A 22500-nucleotide genomic window follows, 5' to 3' on the forward strand; every position below is an offset into this window, starting at 1 on the left:
TATATATATGAATATATATTTTTTGCATAATTATTATTTTAATTTAAGATCTGCCCGCTTTTGGGCAATAATTAAATTTTTTCTGTGTACGTTGTATATTGAGTAATAAATATATAATAAATAAATATATAATATTATATTATAAATAAATGTATAAATAAATATATAATATTATATATAATAAATATTTATTACTCAATGGCCGCAAGCCAAGGGTATTCAATCTTCAACGTGCCGCAGTTAAATTTTTTGCCCAATTAGCACATACGTCCGTCTGTCAGTCCGTCTGTCAGTCTGTCAGTCCGTCTGTCTGTCAGTCTGTCTAACTGCCGACCAGCTATGGTATGCATATGAGTTTCTTCGACTTGTGCGTGTCAAATTTGACCCTCATTTGCATATGCGACGCAATATTTTGTGAATAACTTGTTTTCTGGCTCTCCGGCTTTGGCAAACAAAACGGAAATCAAATAATCTAAGAAATATGGTATATACATATATACAATTGCATATGCTTAAAATGATCATTATCATATTGCTTGGGGACAAATTAATTCTGCATCCCCGAAATAAACAAAATAAAAAAAACAACAAGACATCGAGATAATTTATCTATTATTTTTAAAAGTGAATTATAATTAGACAAGTGTCGCATCTATGATCAACAATAGAAACAAATGGTTGACTAAAAGATACCGAGTAATTGGCACCTTGCATCAATGCCATAAAGGGTATATATTATTCTGGACGATTTCTGTGTGAACTCGAAATTCGAAAATATCAAAAGCTAGAGACATTCGCTTTGAAATACATATATTCTTTAAACAATTCGATATCTCCTTCCATTTACAAAATTGCATTATATATTATAAACAAACAGAAGAACTGCTCCTGCTTGGTTTAAGACATTATTACATATATTAACAATATATTTTATTGTTTTTAATTTATTTTTCGAAAATTTTCAATACTTGAATCGTTATGCTGATGATCAAAATGCATTAATAAAAACATTTGATAAATAATATAAAATAAGGAAACAGTTTCTAAGCAGGTTGTTGTTTTTTTTTTACATTTTTATGCTTTTATTGTTAACGAAAGAATCATAATTTAGTTTTGATTTTCAGCAATTGGATGAGCTTTGATCCATTCAATGGACCTGAGGATTGCCTCTGGGATTGGAGGTGGAGTCGGCAGAGGGGGGTTAGCAGCAAGAACTTGGTAGCCGTTAGCGTCAGCCAAGTATTGGATACTAACTGGTTCACCCTCAGGAGACGTCCATGCTTGTAGGCCATTCACAATCAATTCCTCTCCCTTCAGTTGACCTTCTTGCGCTACGTTCACTGAATTGTCCAATTCAAGAGCGTATTTGAAGTTGTCAACGTTGACCTCCTGTACGCTCTTCAGCACATTGGCATTTTCATTGGCGTAGGCCAATGTCACCAGGCAGGCGAGGGCAATCTGTGAAGACAAAGGATTTGTTGATTTGGTTTTCCTTTTTTTTTTTTGGCGGGATAACTCACAATGAACTTCATGTTGTTAGCGGAAAGACTCTGAAAGACTTACTGATATCCACTGTCCGGTTGGACAAAGCTTTTATACGTTTCGTCTGTGGCGCTAGGAATGTTTGATTATCATTAATTATGTAAATATATGATTATTTTCAGTACAAATGAATTTTTAAACACAATTTTTGAGCGTGTGTCTCTGCCATACCACGCAATATACATGCCGATTGATCTCCTCAATATACTCGTTTGGTTTATAAACATAACAAGTTCGCAGCAGCATTAAAACAAGCGGAAATTGATACATATGCATGACATATACTAATTATCAACTAAAAAAAAACATGCATATGCGTCATAAATATTATTAATTAAATCGTTAGTCGATCGGTATTCTAAACCTTCAGATATTCTAACTATGTCCTAGATCCAAATACTATGGTTCTTTTCTTTCGGCTTAGCTTGATGCAAATAAATATATATTATTACTTATTACAAAATGTGTACTATTATCTAATTATCTAAAGTGCCAACTCTAGAGCTTTTCTCCACGTGTGTAGTGTGTCAGCATAGTCGCATTGAAGACATTTAATTTGCATTCATTTTTGGCATCGTCTCACGTGATCGACTGGTTTGAAACCGTGCACTAATGTGTGAATTTGTTTTATTTAAATATGATGTTTATTAACATTTTATTGCAACATCTTTTCTTACGAATCACTGAAAATTTGTCCCATGGATCAGACTTTAAACTGTTTTGCATAAATTAAAAGTGACCTTGACTTTCAAAGATAACAAGTTACTGAAAGAATTTCTATTTCTACAAATTTGTAGCTATTTACATATGCATATTCATAAATAAATCAATTTGTGACCTTTACGGGATGTTCAATAAAAATAGACGCAGTTATGACTGGGTTTGGTTTCTACATGCTGATATGTCTGGATCTACAATACAATTGCCTCAGTTTTAAGCTAAGTTTTCTTTAACATATTGTTTATTTAGCAAGTTAGATACAAATTTATATATATATTTCTAGGGGTATATGTCGCATTAGTTAATATAATAAATACCTAATCTTAACGTTAAGCATTGCCGCTCATAAGTTTTTGCACTGCTCGATCAAATTTTCTGTAAAACAAAATTGTAAATAAAAGCAGAAAATCATTTAATAATTAAGCCAATTTACTTGGAGGTCAACTGCTCGCCCGGAATGTAAAATGGATTGCAAACAGCGTCCGTATAAAGCATATGTAAATTACGAAATATCTGCAATGCAAATAAATAATTATCTTAAGAGCAGTCACAGCTTCCAAAATCATTTCCACATACCGCACGCACTTCGTTCTCTCTTAAGGCGATGTTGCTCGAATCGATGACAACTATAAACTTGACTCGGGAGTTGGTGACAAAGCCGTAGCTGAAATTAAACAATGTTCTTTAATAGAAGTTGGACATGAGCTTTACTTCGCTGCCGTTACATTTTGTGATTCTCTGTGGAAAAGAGCAGGCCTAAGTAGAGTTCCTTGGACTCGGGCGCACCCTTGCCCACTAGACACTTTTCTTCAACCACGTCGAGTGCCGCATGTACATGATATTGCAGATCCAGCTCCCGCTCCAAATCAGACGTGGCCAAGTACAATGGTGCATTCTAAAAGAAGCACAGTTCACGTTTTAGGTATATAAACATTACAAATTAAGCATAACTGACGTCTTTGCCAATCACAGCAATGCAAAATGCCATTGTTTGTTCCAAAAGTCGCCTAGTTTTGTTTTTATTTGCTGTTACATTGACAATCAGCTGTTAATACGCAACAGAGCTGCCAACTTGTTAGAAACTGTCCGAGTTCTGTGTGAATGGCACCGGGCAAACTGTGAATGGCAAGTATAGAAGAAGATACATACAGACACTTGTACGCTTTGAGCAAATTGAAAAAGCAAACAACACCAAAAAAGAAAACAAATTTAAATTTGAATTGTTTATTAAAATATGATTAGCTATATGATCGAGTAAGGACTTGCATTAATATGGCGCTGCAGATCGCACGCAATAATCGCGAATGGGGCGAACACCTACGAGCAATGCCCCAGGAAGAAGTCGAAGTCTACGTGCTGTTTGTCAACACAACAAATCGCACAGTGGATTTGTACTGGGTACGCGATCCGGACACGGAAAACATTCAGGTAACATTAAAGCCGAACGAGGGAGTGCCCGTAAATACGTATAATACGCACATTTGGTTCTTTCGCGATTATTATACTGGCGAACGTATGCATGTGCGGTCGCAGCGTTTGTTTTTCCCTGTGCGCATACGCATGCCCAGAAATCCACAACAGCCGGAAGAGCTGTGTGATGTGCGTACCCAAATCCTGATACACTTTCCGCTGCGCACACTGAAGGAGAACTGCCTGTGGTTCATTGTCAGATGGCTGAGGCGTACCTACGATGCACCACGAGAGTACATCAATAGCTACATGATACCTGTAACACTGAAGCAACAGTTGCTCATCTTGTCCAACACCATCGAGTCCTACTGCAGCCAGGCGCATCAGATGAGGCGGCGCATGAGAGCTCGCCGGTAGAGAGAGAGGCGCGAAATCGTCACGAATATAGAAATATATACATATTAAGTGTTTAGTCATAAGTTGTGTTCTTTTACTATGAAAGGAAAGGAAAGTAAAGCCAGGCTTGATTTCCAAATAATTTAATAAGATTTTGATTGATTTTTGTAAGTTTTTTTTTTCTCTTATTTTCACTTATTTACAAATTGGCTTGCATATATGAGTTTATATGTTTTCTACAATTGCATTGTTTCTTTTCTTTTCTTTATCGTATAACAGAATACTTAGAATTATATGTTTATGTATATAATAAGTAACCAAACGTACATACAACATATATATATACATACATATATATATATATTTGCATCGATCTCTAGCTGCTTTATGAAACTGTTTATAGACGGGCGTTTGCTTGATGTGCTTGTATGTATTTATGTTCGTTTATGCAAATGGTATGTATAAAAAAGTGTGAATACAGTTTTATTCAATGTTATGTACGGCTGCAAACCACGATATTTGATCTATATATATATATATATATGTGTGTAAAACTCACGTTATTCCTAAACTAAAACAAAACCATTTGCGTGCATTTAGTGTAAGTGTTTTGGACAAATCCAAATTGAATGTTGTTAAATGAATTGACAGAATAAAAAAGGTGAAAAATACATACAAAAAACAAATGTGGTTGTTCAATTTTAGCCCATTAAATAACAAACAAACATAAAATATTGAAATCACATGCGTCTGTGGAAAGCAACGCCTTAGGTAAAGCACAATACTCTGGTAGCTGAACCGCGCTCAATACTTGCGAGTCACGCGCTCCAAGCTATCACCGATTGAACCTATTGGGTGGATAAATACAACTAACTATTAGACTATGAAATAATTATCATAAATCTCACTTTGTATGTGTGTCTGTGTGTGTGTGTGTATTTTGTGTTGTTGTTGTGTTCGCAAATTATTTGCACTATTTACCATCAAAGTTAAAGTTCTGCTTTGTTTTATATTGAAATGTTAAATCAGTCGATTGCTTCCATATAAAATGACGCACTGTACGCAGATCCATATTCGGATCAACGATCTGAGATAGATAAAACACATTAGCTTCAAATATAATTCGTGTGCAGTGTCCTAGTTTTACTTACCACATCGTTGCACCACAACTCTATGCGCTCCTCCGCTGGCAGCTGAGATCCCTCCGAATTGGCATCGCTTTGACTATTTTGTAATGAGTTGTTTGCATTGCCGCCGCTGGGCGTTGTTTCCGCATTAAGCACCTTCTCCAGCACATGCTCGCATACCTTGCGGCACTGTATAAACTCGTTGGCCACCAGGCGATCCTGTCCACGCAAAACCAATAAGTTATATCTAGCTGACATTTCGTTCAATTGATGTTATTTATCATACCTTTTTGGTGCGCTCGGGCTTGGTCATTTGCGGATGTGGCTGCAGGAAGAACGGTATTTTTAGGAATTTGGGTATATTTCTTTCGATCACAACGTCCGTCACCCACTGCGGCGCCGTCTCATGGAGCAGTGTGCTCTCACTGTCGCCCGCAGCGTCGCGCACCAGCAGTCGACACACGGTCCGTCCTCCCACCTCACTACAAAATAAACCAAGATCCGAAGGTTAAACAAGTTTAAGAGTCTTGCACTTACACTCACCTAAATATGACCGGCGTGTGTTTGGGCACTTGAAAATAGCCATTACCGCGCACGTCTGGCTCCATTTCATTTGGCGGCATACTGTGGGGAGGAGTCCAATACTCAAGTAGTGCCTCCAACAGCAGCTTTCCATAATTTATCTGCAAAATATATATAATATATTACATGCTTTGTCTAGTTTTGCCTACCTTACATACCTTTATTTCTGTTGTCGGATCATCACATTCAGGTAGGCCGGCTTCTATGGATACCCAAGCCGCAAAGCAATCAACCTCCTCTTGACCTAAGACTATCGTTGGCATCTGCGCAAAGCAAAAAATAAATTCATTAAATTGTTTCTAAATACGATCAATGGTAAATAATGAAACGTACGCCAGTTTTTAAGTCGACAGTAAACCAATTTGGAATGTAGACTTGTTTGTTACGCTTCTTCACTTCCTCTTCGTAGTCGACGGGGCCCAGTTCTTCTTTTTTGATCACACGTAGCACGTCATAGACCACAACCTGATCCTGCGAGTCTTTTGTAATGATATAGCGTTTATCGTTAAGCACCGTGCACTCCTTGATCGCCGCTCCTCCTTTGATGCAGGCCAGCTCCGTGCCACCCAACGTCCACTGTGCATCCATGCCCCCAGAGCTGAGCGTGCATCTGTCGTACATGGGCAGTTTCCAGCAGCGTATATCCGAATTCCAGGTAGTTGCCCATACACCTGTTTTATCGATATTATAGCCCAAACTGAGCACTGGTGCCTTCTCCTCACATACAAGCATCTTGTTGCTGGGATTGCGCATTTCCGTTACAATTATATTTCGATCCCTGCTGCCCGATATAATGTACTGGAAATTCTCGCTCATTAGCAGCGACCACACGCCCTCCTTATGGACGTGTATCGTCTGTATGCAACGCTGTTGGCCCAAGTTCCACACCTTGATGGTGCCATCAGAGCTGCCGGAGACAACCTGATTGCCATCCGGCGATACAACGAGGCAGCGTACGTTCTCTGTGTGGCCGCGCAGCTTCATGCTGCGCATACAAGTTCGCGGGTCCCATATGCGCAATATGTTCTCCGTCGACCCACTGACAATGACAGTTCCGGAGGGATTCATGGCCAGACTGTATATAGAGTCCTTCGAGCCTGTTAGACTAGAGGTTGTAACGGTATTGTTGCTGGCAGTTAAAGCTGTTAGCGTATTCACATCCCACAGAAATATGGCCTTATCCAGGCCTGCACTGGCCACTTGTTCCCGATCCTTGGCATATGCCAGCGCCTGCACATAATCGCGATGCGTGCGCAGTGTGGACATGCAAAAGCCTTTGTGTGCATTCCACACCTTGACAGTGGTATCACAGCTGGCGCTGATCACTGCAAACAGATGTCGATTAGCTAGTTAAAAGCACTTGAACTTTACGAATGGAACTTACAATTTCTGCCGTTACAGCAGAGCACAATGTCGTTGACCCAGTCGTTGTGATGCTCCATAGATTGTATATACTTATCGTTAGATTCCGTGCGTGTATTCCAGACCCGTATGATGGCATCTCGACCCGCCGAATACAACTTACCATTGTTGCTATCCAATTGCAGAGCGTTAACGCCATTCCGATGCTGTTTCTCCTCCGCGTCTCGTATCACAAAGGAAACCTGGAAAAAATTAAAGGAAAAATAAAAAAATAAACATATACCAAGCAGCATGAATACTCGTAATTCAATTAATGGCCATGCCCACAAAGTCCGGTAATTTCGTGTGTTACTTACGCGAGCGGCACCTCCATGCCATAAAACCGGTGTTTCTTATTGGGGTAAACTCACCTGCATTTTTTTTCTGGCCTGGCAAGTTTTGTGCGTCAACATGTCTTACACGGCACGAGCTTAAGCTGTCGTTGTTGCGTGTATTTTGTGTTATCTTCACGTGATTGTTGTGTACTGCTGCACATTAAATACGCGCATTAATTAATTTATTATCCTAGCTGCAAAAAACTCAACACTATATGCTTTTCGGCCAATGCACGATAATTTGTCTTAACGATAAATCGTTATCGAAATTTGTTGATATAAATACATTAAATTGTTTTTGACTATGTGGCAGCGCTATGACATCAAATTAAGCAATTTTAAATTGTCTGTGAAACTATCGTAATAATTGTAAATAAAAATATTTGAATTGTGACTAATTCACTTATAATTAAATGAGCTTATACATATTTGTATAATATTTTCTAGCAATATTTCGGACACCCCAGCAATTGCAGCAATTGCAGGAAAGTTGCCACCATGTCTTATACTACCGGCTATTAATGGTTACATATGCAGTATGTATATTTTTTATTGTTAGCACACGTTGCTTATTTAGTCAGATAATGTAAACAAAGATAGAAATAACTTAACACAAGAGTTCAGACTAAAAACAATTATTTTTTTTTTGATACCATCGACACAGAGTAAAACCGGCACAATTATCTTTAATTGCGTCACTTGACAACACTGTTCTTTACATAACTTGAGAGAGCAGCACTTTTTGCATTTGTAGCATCCAAAAAAATTTCACACAATGGCTAGCACACAGAATAAAGACGCCTGCACCATTTGCGAGAAAATTGGTCTAAGGCCCCTGACCAAAGACAACGTATTCAACTATTACATACCACTGCACGGTCTCGTTAGCTATGGAGCCCTTAGCGTCAACGTCATGAATCCCCAGATTGTGCCGAAATTTTTGCCCAAGAAGGATCTGACGAATGTGTTCCTCATTTCCGCAGTCGTCGGCAGTGCCTTCTACATTTACGGCCGACCACACTTAAGGGACATCAAGAATAACAAACGCGGAGCGTATGCGTTGCTTGGAGCTACGCTCTTCAGCATGGGATCGGTACTTGCCTGGGCACTGATCAAATCCGCTTTGCCCAAGGACAACTCGCTGCTCGCCACGCTAGCCGGCTTAGGCACAGGCGCCGCCATTGTTAAAATCGGCACGGACTACATTCATGACCTTGACAAGCTGAAGAAATAAATTAAACAAAAAATGAAGGCAAGCGAGACAGAAATGGTAAAGGCGATTTATGTTGTATACTAGTTTTTGTAAAGTTGCAGCCATGCCCACGATTATAATACGCTCATAGTTTAATAATGTGCAAAATATTTACGTACGCAACTTAAATAAAAATTTAATTAGTGACCAAAGTAAAATGAATGTAGTACTTGTTTGGAATTGCACAGGAATTCGTTGAATTTCCTCAAAAGACTGGCTCAGAATATTAAAGTTTTTTTTATTTAAAATTAAATATACCTTTAATTGCCTTCTCTTAACTGCTAATAATGCTTAACAATTGAATTGTTTTATATATGTGTGTGTGTGTGTGAAATCGTTCAATATGTATGCTAACTACTATTTTAGATTTCAATAGAGTTTCTTAAGCGCCAAATACTTATTTACAAACTTGATCTGGGTTAAAACGTTCTACAAATTGCCTTAGCGACATTGAATTGACGACTACTATTTATTGTTAATCATTTTGTATTGTTTTTGTATTGCAAAAGCATACAAATTACTTTTAAACTTAATCTTAAATATGCATACATACTTTACAAACATACAGTGGTCATTAGTTGCTTAACTACGCTCTAATCAATCTAATCAATATATGCAATACAAAAAAAAATCATCTAAACATCACTGTATATATTTAAGATTTGTTTCAACGTGCATAATTAACCCCGTTGAAATTCGAAACAAATAAATTATAAGATACATATTGCATTTACAAAACACAAGGGTGCGGCCTAGAAACAATATAAGCATGATTGGAAGATGCGAAGCGATTTCGACTATTGCATTATTGTGGACAGTCCCACAAACACTGAACGCTTTTCCTAATCTTAAAGAATGCAACAATTTCAATTACATTCAAGCTGCCGGCTATCAACAATAACCTTCATTTCGCTGCAAGTTGTTGTTGCCGTCGCCACAGCTTTCAATATAATTATTGCACCCTTTTGTAGTCCCTCCTTCTACTGCACTTTCAGTTGCACACCGAGCACCTCGCGCAGTTCGTGCAGCTCCTGTGGTCCCTGCATAAGGCGCTTAACGCCACGGGGCAAGCCGCGGCATGATGCAAGATTTATTGAGCTCATGTGCACACAATTCGTGAGTATTTCCTTAACCGCCTCCTCAGATACTGATGAGCCGCATAGATTTAAGTGGCTGTTTAAAAGCAGAAAATTCATTTTCAGTTCGGCATTAAATAGTTTAGAATATACTTACGCCAATGGAGACTCGCTGCCCTTCTCAGCCAGTGCGCGCAAAGCGTTGTCTATGGGCTGCTGGACGTTAGCCCAGGCCAGATCCAGTTCGATTAGACTATGCGCCCATTTGGACGCAATAAGTTCCAGACCCGATCTGTAAGGACCATACATATATTATTATATAGATTCTGTTTTGGACTCTATGCATGGCCTACTCACCCCATATCACGGGTGACCGAGCAGCCGGAGAGAAATAAATGCTTGATATCCCAGGCTGGCAAACGTATTAGGCTCTCGTGCGTCAGACGTGTGCAATTGCGCACATCCAGTAGCTTCAACTTGGAGCTGCTCTTTAATATACGTTGTAGATGGTCATCACTTATGATGCGGGATTCATCGGTCAAAGCTGCCACAGAGAGCTCCTCGAGATTGGGAAAGCCAGGCGAGTCCATCTGAAACAGACAAAACGCGTTAACAAAGGTTTGGCCATAAACTCAACCATCAGCACTCACAATCTCCTGCATGCTGGCCGTACTCGGTGTTATGTGGGAGTTGGTGACACGCAGCACCTTTAACTTCTGGCAACCATGCTGCAGCTTTTCGATGTACAGCACGCCGTGCGATGTAGCTTGTGTGGTTACGTTTGAGAGATCTAAGAGCGTCAGATTTGGACAATGCGTCTGTAAAGAGCAACATGAATTAATAAAACTGTCTTAGGTAAAAGCAAAGAATTGTTTTCCGCACCGCAAGTACGCTGACAATGTTGGGAATTCCAGCCAGACGGTTGTGTGCCAAGTAGAGGTGGGTCAAGCGACTGCCCATGGTCTGGAGCGCATTGCAAAGTGAGTTGACGCCAACAGCGCTCTTGCTAGCATTCATCTCGACCTGTAAAAGCGTTAAAAACAATAATTTACAAAGTATTAAAACGTACTTCACTCACTTACATTAATTGAGCTTAAGTCTAAGCGCTGTAGCTTTTGCATGTTATCGACAAGATATGTCAAATGATCCGAAGTGAAACCTTTCCAGCCAGATAACGTGATGCCCGTCAGATTTGGACAGCCAGTGGAGAGCTTTGCCAGAAAGCAATTGATGTCTGATATCTTCCAATTGGCTGTAAATCGAAATTTTTTTAATAATATCAACATGCTAAGGAGCTGGCGCGGATACTTACAGACATTTAACTCGGTGCAAGCACTGCAACGATTGTCCACAAACCATTTCAGTTTAAGTTCTGTTCGGTACTTTTCCTTAATCCAGGTGGTCAAATCCATGGTGCGCCATAGCGTTGGTCTAAGCGAGACCTGTCGCCACAGCGAGCACACACGCCCCAGCCGGAATAGGGTGGGCAGGCAGCCCTCCTTATCGACAACATGTTCAAAAATCTGTAAGAATTCAAGAAAAGCTTTACCATGGAGTCAAGTGGTCATCTACTATGCTGTTGGCTTACACGAAAGAGCACTTCTTCAGGTAACTTATGGCCCCAGGCACTCTGCTCAACGGGCTCGCTGTCCGCATCTGCCGTCTGTTGAGCAGGGGCGTTGGTTGATGTCCTTTTCTGACGCTCGCCATTGTTGCTGCTGCCTCCGCCTCCGCCTTTCTTCTTGCGGGGCTCATACTCACTCTCGTCGCTGTCCTGTTGTTGCTTCGGTTTGCGAACGCGCTTGCGTGCCGGCTTCGGTGGCGCTGGTGGCCTTGGGGCCGGCGCAGCGCCCACTGGCAGCTCTGACGACCCAGCAGCCGCATCGGACTTCTTGATGCACAGCTTGATGCCGACTTTGTTGTCGCTGATTTCGCTCTCATACATGGGCAAAGCTTTTGGCTTGCGCGCACGTGACGCTCGCGGCGATGTGTTGGCTGACTTGTTAAGTTTCTTGTTGAGCGCCGTTACCAGCGGTTTGCCCGACTTTGGTATGGTGCCATTAACAACAGTTGTTGCCTTATCCAGCTCCAGCTCCTGTTTCGGCGTTGCTTCCTCTTTTGGTGGTAACGCTGGTTGCGGCTGCTGTTTCTGCTGTTGGTTTTGTTGTTGGTGCTGATCTCCCGATTCTCCCGTAGGCGACCGCTGACCCTCCGAAGCTGGCGAGCATGAGGTCGACGTGGCCGTATTTGTTTCATCCGTTTGTGTTTCCGACTTGGGCGGCGATAGTATATTCTCGGGTATAGCTGCTGCGGCCACTGTGCCACTCGACGCTGCTGTCGGTGTTGCACTCGCTTCAGCCGCCAGCACTTGCGGCGGCGTCTGCGATGGTGTCGACGGAGTCAGCGTATTGATGTCTACTGTGGTTGCCGTGGAGCATTGCTCGCTTTGTGCCTGCACATTGTCCGAGTCCATTGGTGCTGCATCTGATGTGGTATCTTTGGATTCTTTGCCGCTGGCCGCAGTAGCAGCATCCACTTGCTGCTCTTCACTCTGCGCTACATCGTTTGTGGAGGCCTCCTTCGTCGCTTCACTCATTTCCATACGAATTTTCTGCAATGGAAATTAGTGAAAGGTAAATATGTGCATCCATTATAGCGGCCGGAAAATCGATGCAAAACAAACTCAACCCATTTTGGCGGTTTTTCCCAGTTCTCTATACGTTCTCATTCTTGAGCGCTCTCCCAAACTCAACATGCCAGTCGTAAATCTCACCTTCTACAACAAATTACATATGTATTTTTTTGTTTTTATTTTTATTCGTTTGTTCGCTTTTAATAAACAAGTTGGGGTAGGGTCGCACCGACACGACTGTTACCTGCTTGCTACGAGCGCTTCGGTGCCCAATTAGGTCGCTTGCTTTGAACCAAGCTCCACAAACAATCTTATCGCATGCTGATAAGTAAATTTGCGTTAATTAGTTTTTATACATACAAATCTCAAAAAACATGTTGATTTTTACTGCCAACCAGGCGATGCACTCATATGCCTCGCGCTACAATTGCGTGCAGGGTGCAATAATCGGCATTCAACTCACCACTTGAAGAGAGGTAGGTACACAAATGTATGTTATCTCCGTACACGACTGCTTGGCTCACTTGCACTCACTGCGGTACTATATCAGCGCTCCGGTGTGAACAGTGCGGCACTATGTGTGTGTTTGAATTGTTCGATTCGGAAGAGATTTTTTCGGATGGCGTTCATGGAATTTTTTACGCGTTTTGCTGTCAAAACTGAAGTTTTTACATTTTTGCCAAGCAGTAGAGGCACTGAACACTTATTGATCACGGCATTGACAACGATTCACGCATATGAAACATCCCAATTCAACGAAAACTTATTTTAATCAACTGCAACGACGTAGAAACGAGAGCAGCAATGTTGTTGTCGTATCGATACGCGACATCGATAGATTAGTTTTTGCAGCCAGTGAGACCAGATTCGATAAAGAATAAAATATCAAGTCAGGCAATAACCGCTCTAAATCCAAAAATATAACTTTTTGGTTTTCAATATTTGTTGGTTTTTTAAACCGTATTATATTTTTGAAGCCAATTCCGATAATTAACAAAATACGTTACAATTATGTGTGAACTGTTTTTTAGTATTCGTAATCTAAATTCGCAATCTCTGGCAGCAGAGTGAGATCTTTGTGAATTTCGAGCCAGCGCTTAGCATGATATGAGGTCTTTTCAAATGTCCGACCGAATTTGTACATATGTCCAGGCACATGACCCGCATAGCTGGGATTCATGCCATGGTTGTTGTGATAAATAATAAAGTGTCCCACTGGCGGACACTGTATGGCGGGCGTGCTCAGGTCCTGGCCGCAGCACCACGAGTCCCGCTTCCTTTTGTACATATAGTCAGAGAAGCTGCAGAGCGCATTATGCGTCAGCACCTTGGTGGGCTCACCGAAGCGCGTCACAGCCATGGGTATGTGGGCGGCATAGCCATTGATGATGAACTTATCCGCGTCATCATCGTCCAGGAAGTGGGGCGTAGTGAACTTACTGTAGCGCAGCTTCTCTGCCGTTGGCGGGCACTTCTCCTCCTTGATGCCCTTGCAGACAGGCGTAACGGGTATCAAGGGTGCGCGATATTGCGAATGCGGCAGCTGCAGGATGAGGGCATGCTTAAGGTTCCCCACAAACATATGCTAAGGGCTACTCACCAGTCGCTCGTTCAATTTGTGCTCGAACAAGCCGCGGCCACTCTCGAGCAGATCACGATGACGCAACGTGCGATTCTCACAGCGATACAGCTGCATCAGCGTCTCGTGCTGAGCCACGCCCGCGGTGGCGGCGGCCACATAGCGTTTGCCCGTCTGCTTGAACATGTTGGGCACAAAGCCCGCATAGCCCGGTATTATGGGATGGCGATAGACGGAGTCGACAAACTCCTCGCGATCGCTCAAGATCTTCAGCTCATTCTCGGTCGGGTAATCCTTGACATCCGGTTTGGCGTGTATGGGCGCCACAATTAGCTCGGGTGCATGATTACTGCAGGGATCAATGAGCAGCGTGTGCGTCTGCTTGCCATATGTTTTGCCCACGCGATCTCGATTCTCCGGACAGTGGCCCGTATAACTGTGGATGGAGAGCTGAGCCAGATGCTCGGGTAGTTAGCAAGGATGCGAAGCTTACCCTGGCACCAAGTGTGGCTCAGGTGTTATGGATGTTTCCATATTGTTTCTTTTTTTTTTTGTTCAACAGTCTATACAGAAAATTTGGAAATAAAACTTTGTACTTAGAAAAATTTAACTATAACATTGAAGTGCTTTTAAAAATATATACAATCTATTTACAGTGACAAATTAAAAGATGGCATCCATGTTGGGTTTATAAATGAAGAGTTTAGTTAATGCCAATAATCCCTCAACCAATTTAATCAGACGCCAGCAATGCGCAGCATTTCCTCAGTGCTAACAATTTTCTCGCGCGGCTTGCCCTTGGCCTTGCCCGCCTCGCTTTCGTGCTGGTCAATGCGTCGCCAGCCTTCCCAGTTGACAATACGCCGGCTGCCCGGCTCAAAGCCAGGTTTAGCTGAGGCCGTGTCCACGGCTTTGGCTGCAATATCATCGCAGATAGTTGCGGCCACCGCGAAGGCGCCATTCATGGTGGTCAAGATGACGCCAGTGGGTCCAGTGCATAGCCAGCCAGCCACATACAGGCCAGGCTCCACAGCCTCGGATTCGCCGGGCTTTAGCACACGCCCCTGCCGATTGCACACATGACCACGCTTCGGATCAAAGTTGATGCCGGCATCGGCGCAACTGGACTTGTAGCCAATGCTGCGTAAAATTAAATCGGCTGGCAGCCGTTCGGATGCCTCAGTGGCGACTGCTGCCTCGTTCTCCTGCAGCTCAGTTATGCTAAATTCCATTTCATTTGCCGCAATGGCTTTGGGAGCACGCAGAAAGATGGGCAAGAATTGCTTGCCAACAGCTGCAGCCCTGGGCTTGCGCTGTTCGCCCAGACTCTTGAGCATCAGTTCAGTGAGACGCCTTCGTGGTCGCTGCAGCTTGTCCACCTGCTCGGCAATGCCTGTGAACGGTTGCTGTTTAGATGGAATAAGAATTGCTAGCTTTCATATAGTTTACCCGTAAAGTCTGCTGCACGCCAACAAGTCTCGACATTGGGCAATTTGAGCATCTCGCGCAGCTCTTTGATCGTGAAGGCCGCCTGCAGCGGACCACGTCGGCCCACCAGATGTACACGCTCCACTTTGCTGCGCGCCAGCGCCTCCAAAGCATACTCCGTGGTATCTGTGAGCTGTGGGGGAAAGAAAAAGCCAAGATCAGTTTAGCTCAGACCTCTTTTAAGGCAAACATACCTTCAGGGTGTCGATCGGACTTAGCAACATGCGAGCCACATCGACGGCCACGTTGCCCTGGCCCACAATCGTGACGTCGCGTCCGCTCAAGTCCGGCTGCAGCTGCTCGGCGCCGGGCAGACCATTATACCAGGCCACAAATTTGCGCGCCGATATCACATGCGGCGCCTGCCGCTCATTGTCCAGCTGCAGCTCGCGATCCTGATCCGCGCCATAGGTGAGCAGCACGGCATGGTAACGATCCCGCAGCTCCTGCAGGCTCACATCCACTCCGAGCGTTACGTTGCCAAAGAAACGTAAACGCGGATGCTCCGCCGTCTTCGTAAACGTGTTGATGACGTTCTTGACCTCCGGATGATCGGGCGCAACTCCAAAGCTGGAATGTCGAGATTTGCATAATGGCAATAGTCATTAGTCGATAAGTGTCTGTGTGAGCCAGCGAGCCATTAAATAAATACGTCCACGGCAATTGCAACACAGAACGCACTCGTAACTCATCGGCCCAAGATGTGGACGGCTGCTGCTCTGCTTGTGCTGTGCCTATTTTGGCAGCTAACACTTGTGCCCGCTACGCCCGCGCCCATATGGAGTCTCGATCAGGTGGGCTGTAAGTAGCCGCAGCTGCCGCTCCTTTGCCGCCAAATTTATTTCCTGCCTCCTGCTCCTTCTCCAGCTTACTTCAATGGCATCTTTCGCTCTATTGTTGGACCGCTTTTTGGGTTTGGCAACGATGATGCCCGCAATACCACCCCTAGCGATTAGTTTATATGCAGCTTACCGCACCAATCCGAACGGCACCGGCAGCTTCTCCACGATGTCCACGGTGCAGTCGCTCAGCTGCTTGAGCAAATATTGTGCCGCATAGAAACCGGCTGGGCCGGCGCCCACAATGCAAATTCGCTTGGCTGCTGCCGTTGACTGTTGCACATTTTGGTATTTAATTGCACTTGTACTTAAACTAGAGCTGTATATATTTAACAATTTATGTCGCGAATATACAAAACTGCGCGTGAAACTCATGTTTGTCTTAGGAGAAAGCTTCGTAATGCTGAAATGGCACAAACCAAAATATAGCGCCAAGTGTGACCGTTCGCATGCGTTCGCAAAATATTACGTGTGGCAGCACTGGCCAGCAGTTAGGCGCTAAATTCAAACTAAATACAGTTTAAATTTTAGCTAACTTGTGTTTTATTTAATTTTGTAAAATACTTTATAGAATTTTTAACGTGCCTATGCAGCTTGCAATTTTTGTTTTATATTTTGCTTAGAGTTTTACTCATGATGCAGGGCCAGCCAGCGTTTGGCGTCGACGGTGGAACGCCCAAAGGAGTGCCCCACGTTATATATCTCGCCGGGCACATGTCCACCGTAGCGCGGCAACATGCCAATCACACGTGGATATATAACGCCGTTGTTAATCGCAAAGGAGCGTCCAATTCCAGCGCTCCGCACGGGCACCCACTCGACACTGCGGCGAAAGTACATGTCATCCTTTGGATTGCACCAGCCGCCCGATGGCAGATAAAAATCAAATCCACCTGGAAATAGGACATAGGCGATTAGACGAATATTCTATTAAATATATATGCAATTATACTCACGATTCGAATAAGCCATTATTTTATTATATATGTATATATATTCACTTGTGTTGTATACGATCTGTTGCTTCAAAATGACTTCAATAAACTAAAAAAAAAATGCTTCGAGCTGACGGAAGAAGCTTCGACAAAACGATTTATTTATTTGCCATGGCAACGACAATGTTTATTGGGTGCCGACAGCTCATAAAGGTAGTTAGTTGGGCAGGCATCCAAAAATTGTTGGGGAGGAGCAGCAACAAGTTTTGGCCAAGTCACGAAATGTCATGGCTGGATTTAATGGTAATAAATGTGTTTGTTATCTGTGAAATCAACACGCACTTCAATTTCATTTTAAACTATATAACTTGTATATTGCAATGCTACACGTACATGGATATACAATTATTCATTATTCATTATTCATTTACAGGGAATTTATTTTGATTATCATTTAAAGGAAAAACGCAATATATATATTCAATTTAATATAAATTTTTTAAGAATCTATTGCACAGCGTCTGCGCTCGGGGTTTGCTCGCAAGCCGGAAGTATCAGAAGCTATAGGCAATATGTGGGGGGCGTTGCACCCAAAATTCAATTGGACTTCTTTGTCTTCTTTTGCTGTTTGCTCTTGAGTTTCTCCCGCTTCTTGAGCTCCTTCTCCATCAGCGACTTGTACAGCTTGAAGCCAAATAGAGCTGGAAGAGTTAAAAGGGAAGAGATATCGTTAGAGGCGGCTTCTTCCATGCAGGTGTGTGTCAAAGGTTCAAGAATTAACCGATTACTGAGACGACAAGGAATATCACAGCTACCACAATGGACGTGGTATAGGTCTGGGCAATGTGCGAATGCTGCAGCAAACGGCGCTCGATGCGCACAATTGCGTCCTGAATGGAGCCCTTCATCTCGCCAAGGAACTTGTGGCGATCGTTTTCGGTTAGGGAATCCATTTTGGCCTGTAAATTGCCAATTTTCTGTATAAGATCCTCAGCGAATTTGCTATGCGGCCCCGTCTTGGCCACCAAGGTCTCCACCGAGCGCTTCAGCTGCTCAATAATGGACTCTTCGCCCGAACTCATACTTGTGCTATTTCTAGAGAATTTTGGGGTACCAAATTTGATGACAAACAAAATAAGATAATCGGCATTAGCCCGGTGTCTGACAACGTCCAAAGCTTTTGTCGTTATGATTTGCCGCGTTTTACAATTTTTTGTGGTGGATTTCTCCTATCTTATCGAAAATCGAACACCAATAAACCAACATTCTAAACGATGTTTACGTCTGAGTGTGTTAACAGCGCACACTATCCACATAATCACATATATAAATGTATATATATATATATATATATTTATATATGTGTATTTATTTATCTATATGTTTGCGTGATAGGTGCCACTTTTGGCGAGGTTGGTCATTGGAATTGTGACAGGGAAGAAGAACTCTGCTTACCAAAGACGATTAGTATGAGCGTTATCATCACAAAGAATACCAAATACTCTCTGGAACTGTGGCCCGGATGTCCGTATCTCATGTAATCCTCCGGCGACGGCGGCTTCGGATTATATATATTTTCGCGCAGCTCGGCACGTTCATCGTCGGACAGGCCTTCCATTGATTCGACCATTTTCCAGATTTCATCGGCACTGGGCATTTTAAAGTCTGGCGAGCCGGGACCCGAACCCGGCGGCATGGCGAAACCCTGATCCCCGCCAGCTGCTGCCGCAGCGGCCACATCCTCGGCAAATGCCTGCTGATTTAGTGGATCTTCTGCCATATTTTCTTGTGCTTTAACTAAGTTACGTTGACGTGGGGCTTGCTTAACGGTTTATTGCCTCTGCATGGGTTGGAAATTGTAAAATCTTAGAATTTAATCAAAGCCTTCAAAGCAGGCAAAATAATCTCGAGCATATTTATAGAACTAACTAGACTGGAAAACTATTTTAAGCATGCAGCAGCTTTTTTTGTTTACTTTTTTATACACATATATTAATTACTAGGCGCATATAGAAGAGAAAAATATTGCTAACGCAAATAAAATAAACGATTTAAATTGATTTATGACAATACACAAAATTCAACGTGGCAAAGCGAACGGCGTGAGATTTCGCTCGCAGAGACGCGCGCGCGCACGCAATGCTCTCTTATGGCATTTTAGACGCGTACCCTCAACAGCAGTCGTGGCCGAGTGGTTAAGGCGTCTGACTCGAAATCAGATTCCCTCTGGGAGCGTAGGTTCGAATCCTACCGGCTGCGAGTTGGTAAAACCTTTTTTTCTTTTTTTTTTTAAAGCTGAATACAGTTTTTCTTTTTATTTTTGTTTATTCCTTAAACTCACTCGACGTAATTGATGTATATTTTTTAAATGTGAGCGCAACTAACGTGCTGCATCGCCGGCTGCTTTGGCAAACTGAACGCTAAAAATCAAATCTAATATATAAATTGACACTTATTTGTAATCAGCCCGCTTATATTTCGTTATTTGTGAGATATATACGAGAGCCAGGTAGTTGTCGCTTTTCGTTTCGCTGCGCTTTGTATTTTGCTTTTCGCGTCCGGCGTAAGCGTCAGCATATTTATAACTTTTCGCAGCGGGTATTATAACTTATAGATGAAATGTGTAACGTCTAAAAGGATGCATCCCAGATCCAATTAAATATATATATATTCTTGATCAGTTGATATAGTCATCGTTGTCTGTTTGTTTCTATGCAAACTAGTCTCAGGTATGATACTTCGAATATAAATACCCTATCCCTATACCAGCAACTTGTTTGTTATCAAGATATACTATAGATATACCATATATATCAACTATATCGTATAGAACTACATATTGGAAGAATCATTCTCTTCCTATATCGCCAAAAACCGCAACCCTTATATCTGCAAGGGTATTTACTCTTCGACTTTCATTCTCCTGCTATTACTAAGTTTGTCCAAAAAAGTAAGTTAATAATAAATAAGCACCAACTAAATGTGCGATAAGATGCCTTCATTATGCGGGCTGAAGAGCCACGCTTATCAGCTGAACGAGGCTATATATATAACCATAGAGTATGAGCATGCAACTAAGGACTAAATAAATCAAATGGTAGCAGCAAAAGATACAAATGTAAAAGCCAATTTAGAGAAAAAGTCATTTTGCAGAAATCGAACTCGAACTTAAGTGTTGCCGAGGCACGTGTTCAGCCGCGTTGACTGGACCAATCAATGGGTAGTGGCTAATGATGTTTGCCGGGCTCTTATCACTGCGCGGCACTTATCACTTCGAATTTGAACAGCAAAAGTTGCATACGTAGGCGAAATAAAAAGAAAAGGAAACTCGTAATCGCAGAGAGCGTCAAGTACACGTATGCACACGCACATAAAAACAGAAGAACTTTTAGAGATACAAATATATATTCCAATAAGAATGAAGATAACGGCTTTCCAAAACAGCTTAACAGAGAACGTAACAGTGGCAGTGGCGCAGAGGGGGGCGATTAGCAGCAGTTGAATTCTAGTTGTATTTTCGTGGTGAAAGTTTGCTTTTGACCCAATTGGCAGTGCGGCTTTAATATTGTTCACTGTGTGTATTGGCGAGTAGATTGTTGGGGGTGATGGGAGGAGGGGCGGTAGGTTTATTGCATGCATGACGCAACACGATGCTTCCCTATGGGATGCATTTGAGACTCACCTGCTAAACCAATAACAACAACAGCCGGCACATAGAATGCAAGATTGGGTATTGACTGCTGGAACGGTGAGCCGGCATCGGTTAAATCAACCATTATGTGTAAAATATAGAAATATAATTGCCGCTAAATTGAAAAACTAATTCAGCGAATAGGCTGTGCTTGTTGCTTCGTCACACTTTCAAGTTTATCTTAGAAATTGTTGAAACACGACTCAGATGAAAATAGTTCATTGGCCTTGCCACCTAACAGAAAAACAACAAGGCTGCCACTTTACGAAAATTCGACCAGTTTCAGTGCTGTAAACGCACAACGCTCAGCAATTGACGTTGCTCGACACTTGTCTGTGACAGCTGTTTAATTGGCGTGTAAGGCGACTGCAAATTTTGCTAGAAAAATACGAATTTTGCTGAAAATCTTGCTAAAATGAAGGTTATCTACAATACCCTCTTCAAGCGTACGTCCACATACGCTGTGGCCATATTCGCATCAGCCTTCTTCTTTGAGCGCGCCATCGATGTCAGCTCGAACTTGATCTTCGAGTCCATCAACAAAGGCGTAAGTTTTGTTGCTTATGTAAGACTGAATTGTGCACTGAAGAACCTATTTTGCCATTACAGAAACTCTGGAAGGACATCAAAGGCAAATATGAATAGACCATCGGTTCCAATGACTGCAGCTAGTTTTAAATCAAACAATGATGTTGCTTCATTGTTAATTAGCATAAAAAATCAACGTTTATTCTAAACGATACGAAACCCAAAGCTATTTTGTTATTTTTATTTAAGTTTGGTTGTTTTTGTGTCTGCAGTTGCAGTATGTTCAGAAACCTCCCAGGGCTTCTCGTGTCTGTAGGCATCCCAGGGATGGGTGTTTGGTAGTCTGGTCGGCTCCTCAAAACTGATGCCGCTCTCCTGCACTGCCTGGAGCAGCTTTTCCAATTTGCTGCCGGGCACTGCATTCACATTGCAGGTCATTTCGGTAATGCCAGCTTGCAGGCATCGCTGGCCGAGCACCCGTCCCAGATTGACAAATGCCGAGGTGTCCTTGGTTTTGTACAATTGCTGCTTGATTGCCCACTCGGAGGTGCTGGCACTGAGGATGGTGCCGTTCTCGAAATGCTTCACATCGGCACTTACATAGCGACCGCTGGTGTTGATTTCAAGTGTGTGCCAGTACGAACGTCCTGGCTTCTCTAAATGATAGCCCGTAGGCTTGTAGGCAATGCGCAATCTCTCTAGGTTACGAGGATTGCGATTGATTACAAAGTTGCCATCCGTTGCCGGCGTGGTCAGCTCCTTGATCTTGTGCAGCACGCGGGCTGAGGTGAGGGGGCGTGCGCTGCGTGACATGCTTTTTGCTGTTATTTGAAATTAACGTATTTTTAATTCACTTTAATATAAAAATATCAACTTCCAAATTTAAGTCAATATACATATATTACGACTCGTTTTTTTTTGTGATTTAAAAAGCTGGCAACACCGTCTTATGTAACTGGGACCTGTG

At 42.6% G+C, this 22500-nt stretch overlaps 12 protein-coding genes and 1 non-coding gene across 20 annotated transcripts; 4 read left to right on the forward strand and 9 right to left on the reverse strand.

Annotated features, from left to right (window-relative positions):
* Nucleotides 1-1066: 1066 nt before the first annotated feature.
* On the reverse strand, nt 1067-2624 carry Cpr47Eg (Cuticular protein 47Eg). The gene is made up of 3 exons (XM_064691845.1): nt 2580-2624; nt 1521-1614; nt 1067-1458 (listed from the first exon to the last, which is right to left on the reverse strand). Exons 2-3 carry the CDS (start codon nt 1530-1532, stop codon nt 1108-1110), a joined length of 363 nt encoding a protein of 120 aa, XP_064547915.1. The 5' UTR covers nt 1533-1614; nt 2580-2624; the 3' UTR covers nt 1067-1107.
* LOC135435000 (trafficking protein particle complex subunit 2-like protein) lies at nt 1596-4011 on the reverse strand. 2 transcript variants are annotated; one of them, XM_064691844.1, is made up of 7 exons: nt 3870-4011; nt 3218-3378; nt 2988-3157; nt 2839-2926; nt 2696-2775; nt 2580-2637; nt 1596-1614 (listed from the first exon to the last, which is right to left on the reverse strand). In XM_064691844.1, exons 2-6 carry the CDS (start codon nt 3248-3250, stop codon nt 2592-2594), a joined length of 417 nt encoding a protein of 138 aa, XP_064547914.1. In that variant the 5' UTR covers nt 3251-3378; nt 3870-4011; the 3' UTR covers nt 1596-1614; nt 2580-2591. The 2 variants fall into 2 exon arrangements, with proteins under 2 accessions (XP_064547914.1, XP_064547913.1); XM_064691843.1 differs by lacking the exons at nt 1596-1614; nt 3870-4011 and having other exon boundaries at nt 2482-2637; nt 3218-3376.
* Vhl (von Hippel-Lindau) lies at nt 3402-4622 on the forward strand. 2 transcript variants are annotated; one of them, XM_064691842.1, is made up of 2 exons: nt 3402-3690; nt 3796-4622. In XM_064691842.1, the coding sequence occupies exons 1-2, from the start codon at nt 3535-3537 to the stop codon at nt 4087-4089; spliced, it is 450 nt and encodes a 149-aa protein (XP_064547912.1). In that variant the 5' UTR covers nt 3402-3534; the 3' UTR covers nt 4090-4622. The 2 variants fall into 2 exon arrangements, with proteins under 2 accessions (XP_064547912.1, XP_064547911.1); XM_064691841.1 differs by having other exon boundaries at nt 3407-4622.
* On the reverse strand, nt 3471-7761 carry LOC135434998 (WD repeat-containing protein 48 homolog). Its single transcript, XM_064691839.1, has 9 exons — nt 7550-7761; nt 7162-7381; nt 6111-7102; nt 5936-6040; nt 5739-5878; nt 5482-5677; nt 5220-5414; nt 5050-5155; nt 3471-4916 (listed from the first exon to the last, which is right to left on the reverse strand). Exons 1-9 carry the CDS (start codon nt 7589-7591, stop codon nt 4873-4875), a joined length of 2040 nt encoding a protein of 679 aa, XP_064547909.1. The 5' UTR covers nt 7592-7761; the 3' UTR covers nt 3471-4872.
* Nucleotides 7762-8273: 512 nt separating this feature from the next.
* Fbl6 (F-box and leucine-rich repeat protein 6) lies at nt 8274-13318 on the reverse strand. Of its 2 annotated transcripts, none has more exons than XM_064691906.1 (9): nt 12937-13318; nt 11430-12452; nt 11154-11364; nt 10924-11093; nt 10724-10864; nt 10492-10659; nt 10199-10431; nt 9999-10133; nt 8274-9938 (listed from the first exon to the last, which is right to left on the reverse strand). In XM_064691906.1, the coding sequence occupies exons 2-9, from the start codon at nt 12441-12443 to the stop codon at nt 9746-9748; spliced, it is 2265 nt and encodes a 754-aa protein (XP_064547976.1). In that variant the 5' UTR covers nt 12444-12452; nt 12937-13318; the 3' UTR covers nt 8274-9745. The 2 variants fall into 2 exon arrangements, with proteins under 2 accessions (XP_064547976.1, XP_064547977.1); XM_064691907.1 differs by lacking the exon at nt 12937-13318 and adding an exon at nt 12530-12617.
* LOC135435043 (uncharacterized) lies at nt 8289-8923 on the forward strand. The gene has a single exon (XM_064691921.1). The coding sequence runs from the start codon at nt 8289-8291 to the stop codon at nt 8745-8747; it is 459 nt and encodes a 152-aa protein (XP_064547991.1). The 3' UTR covers nt 8748-8923.
* Nucleotides 13319-13398: 80 nt separating the features above from the next.
* On the reverse strand, nt 13399-14685 carry LOC135435041 (CIMIP2 protein GA14893). The gene is made up of 3 exons (XM_064691918.1): nt 14546-14685; nt 14074-14488; nt 13399-14016 (listed from the first exon to the last, which is right to left on the reverse strand). Exons 1-3 carry the CDS (start codon nt 14584-14586, stop codon nt 13501-13503), a joined length of 972 nt encoding a protein of 323 aa, XP_064547988.1. The 5' UTR covers nt 14587-14685; the 3' UTR covers nt 13399-13500.
* On the reverse strand, nt 14542-16822 carry dare (NADPH:adrenodoxin oxidoreductase, mitochondrial). Its single transcript, XM_064691913.1, has 4 exons — nt 16513-16822; nt 15735-16110; nt 15502-15673; nt 14542-15445 (listed from the first exon to the last, which is right to left on the reverse strand). The coding sequence occupies exons 1-4, from the start codon at nt 16752-16754 to the stop codon at nt 14790-14792; spliced, it is 1446 nt and encodes a 481-aa protein (XP_064547983.1). The 5' UTR covers nt 16755-16822; the 3' UTR covers nt 14542-14789.
* An 82-nt stretch (nt 16823-16904) lies between these two features.
* LOC135435045 (CIMIP2 protein CG18335) lies at nt 16905-17479 on the reverse strand. The gene is made up of 2 exons (XM_064691927.1): nt 17336-17479; nt 16905-17272 (listed from the first exon to the last, which is right to left on the reverse strand). The coding sequence occupies exons 1-2, from the start codon at nt 17349-17351 to the stop codon at nt 17007-17009; spliced, it is 282 nt and encodes a 93-aa protein (XP_064547997.1). The 5' UTR covers nt 17352-17479; the 3' UTR covers nt 16905-17006.
* A 254-nt stretch (nt 17480-17733) lies between these two features.
* LOC135435044 (uncharacterized) lies at nt 17734-21223 on the reverse strand. 5 transcript variants are annotated; one of them, XM_064691923.1, is made up of 3 exons: nt 20997-21146; nt 18770-19154; nt 17734-18015 (listed from the first exon to the last, which is right to left on the reverse strand). In XM_064691923.1, the coding sequence occupies exons 2-3, from the start codon at nt 19092-19094 to the stop codon at nt 17912-17914; spliced, it is 429 nt and encodes a 142-aa protein (XP_064547993.1). In that variant the 5' UTR covers nt 19095-19154; nt 20997-21146; the 3' UTR covers nt 17734-17911. The 5 variants fall into 5 exon arrangements, with proteins under 5 accessions (XP_064547993.1, XP_064547992.1, XP_064547994.1 ...); XM_064691922.1 differs by lacking the exon at nt 20997-21146 and adding an exon at nt 19656-19745; XM_064691924.1 differs by lacking the exon at nt 20997-21146 and adding an exon at nt 19484-19587.
* TRNAS-CGA (transfer RNA serine (anticodon CGA)) lies at nt 19492-19573 on the forward strand. Its single transcript has one exon. It is a non-coding gene; the product is annotated as a tRNA-Ser (tRNA).
* Nucleotides 21224-21317: 94 nt separating the features above from the next.
* ox (oxen) lies at nt 21318-21758 on the forward strand. The gene is made up of 2 exons (XM_064691929.1): nt 21318-21552; nt 21615-21758. Exons 1-2 carry the CDS (start codon nt 21421-21423, stop codon nt 21648-21650), a joined length of 168 nt encoding a protein of 55 aa, XP_064547999.1. The 5' UTR covers nt 21318-21420; the 3' UTR covers nt 21651-21758.
* mRpL18 (mitochondrial ribosomal protein L18) lies at nt 21702-22457 on the reverse strand. Its single transcript, XM_064691920.1, has one exon. It carries the CDS (start codon nt 22344-22346, stop codon nt 21774-21776), a length of 573 nt encoding a protein of 190 aa, XP_064547990.1. The 5' UTR covers nt 22347-22457; the 3' UTR covers nt 21702-21773.
* Between the last annotated feature and the right edge of the window lie 43 nt (nt 22458-22500).

This window comes from Drosophila montana, unplaced genomic scaffold (assembly GCF_035044405.1).
Source record: "Drosophila montana isolate Dmon_TW-CO22-7 unplaced genomic scaffold, ASM3504440v1 contig_3469_1, whole genome shotgun sequence".
Taxonomy (NCBI): Eukaryota; Metazoa; Arthropoda; class Insecta; order Diptera; family Drosophilidae; genus Drosophila; species Drosophila montana.

What these genes read in the sequence shown, in the direction of transcription:
- LOC135435043 (XM_064691921.1), top strand. Translation starts at nt 8,289, where the DNA reads ATGGCTAGCACACAGAATAAAGACGCCTGCACCATTTGCGAGAAAATT.
- LOC135435041 (XM_064691918.1), bottom strand. Translation starts at nt 14,586, where the DNA reads ATGGAAACATCCATAACACCTGAGCCACACTTGGTGCCAGG. An exon ending in GAGCCACACTTGGTGCCAGG is followed by an intron (nt 14,489 to 14,545) that starts GTAAGCTTCGCA and finishes CTCCATCCACAG; the next exon opens with TTATACGGGCCACTGTCCGG. An exon ending in ACAAATTGAACGAGCGACTG is followed by an intron (nt 14,017 to 14,073) that starts GTGAGTAGCCCT and finishes CTCATCCTGCAG; the next exon opens with CTGCCGCATTCGCAATATCG.
- LOC135435044 (XM_064691923.1), bottom strand. Translation starts at nt 19,094, where the DNA reads ATGGCAGAAGATCCACTAAATCAGCAGGCATTTGCCGAGGATGTGGCC. An exon ending in GCTCATACTAATCGTCTTTG is followed by an intron (nt 18,016 to 18,769) that starts GTAAGCAGAGTT and finishes TAACTCTTCCAG; the next exon opens with CTCTATTTGGCTTCAAGCTG.
- ox (XM_064691929.1), top strand. Translation starts at nt 21,421, where the DNA reads ATGAAGGTTATCTACAATACCCTCTTCAAGCGTACGTCCACATACGCT. An exon ending in TCGAGTCCATCAACAAAGGC is followed by an intron (nt 21,553 to 21,614) that starts GTAAGTTTTGTT and finishes TTGCCATTACAG; the next exon opens with AAACTCTGGAAGGACATCAA.
- Fbl6 (XM_064691906.1), bottom strand. Translation starts at nt 12,443, where the DNA reads ATGGAAATGAGTGAAGCGACGAAGGAGGCCTCCACAAACGATGTAGCG. An exon ending in CGGCCAGCATGCAGGAGATT is followed by an intron (nt 10,432 to 10,491) that starts GTGAGTGCTGAT and finishes TGTCTGTTTCAG; the next exon opens with ATGGACTCGCCTGGCTTTCC. An exon ending in GGCAGCGAGTCTCCATTGGC is followed by an intron (nt 9,939 to 9,998) that starts GTAAGTATATTC and finishes GCTTTTAAACAG; the next exon opens with CCACTTAAATCTATGCGGCT.
- dare (XM_064691913.1), bottom strand. Translation starts at nt 16,754, where the DNA reads ATGAGTTTCACGCGCAGTTTTGTATATTCGCGACATAAATTGTTAAAT. An exon ending in GTGCCGTTCGGATTGGTGCG is followed by an intron (nt 16,111 to 16,512) that starts GTAAGCTGCATA and finishes TCGACATTCCAG; the next exon opens with CTTTGGAGTTGCGCCCGATC. An exon ending in GCGTGCAGCAGACTTTACGG is followed by an intron (nt 15,446 to 15,501) that starts GTAAACTATATG and finishes AACCGTTCACAG; the next exon opens with GCATTGCCGAGCAGGTGGAC.
- Vhl (XM_064691841.1), top strand. Translation starts at nt 3,535, where the DNA reads ATGGCGCTGCAGATCGCACGCAATAATCGCGAATGGGGCGAACACCTA.
- LOC135435000 (XM_064691844.1), bottom strand. Translation starts at nt 3,250, where the DNA reads ATGGCATTTTGCATTGCTGTGATTGGCAAAGAC. An exon ending in TCCACAGAGAATCACAAAAT is followed by an intron (nt 2,927 to 2,987) that starts GTAACGGCAGCG and finishes GTTTAATTTCAG; the next exon opens with CTACGGCTTTGTCACCAACT. An exon ending in GAGAGAACGAAGTGCGTGCG is followed by an intron (nt 2,776 to 2,838) that starts GTATGTGGAAAT and finishes TTTGCATTGCAG; the next exon opens with ATATTTCGTAATTTACATAT.
- mRpL18 (XM_064691920.1), bottom strand. Translation starts at nt 22,346, where the DNA reads ATGTCACGCAGCGCACGCCCCCTCACCTCAGCCCGCGTGCTGCACAAG.
- LOC135434998 (XM_064691839.1), bottom strand. Translation starts at nt 7,591, where the DNA reads ATGTTGACGCACAAAACTTGCCAGGCCAGAAAAAAAATGCAG. An exon ending in AGGCCAGAAAAAAAATGCAG is followed by an intron (nt 7,382 to 7,549) that starts GTGAGTTTACCC and finishes AATTTTTTCCAG; the next exon opens with GTTTCCTTTGTGATACGAGA. An exon ending in AGTTGTGGTGCAACGATGTG is followed by an intron (nt 5,156 to 5,219) that starts GTAAGTAAAACT and finishes TATCTATCTCAG; the next exon opens with ATCGTTGATCCGAATATGGA.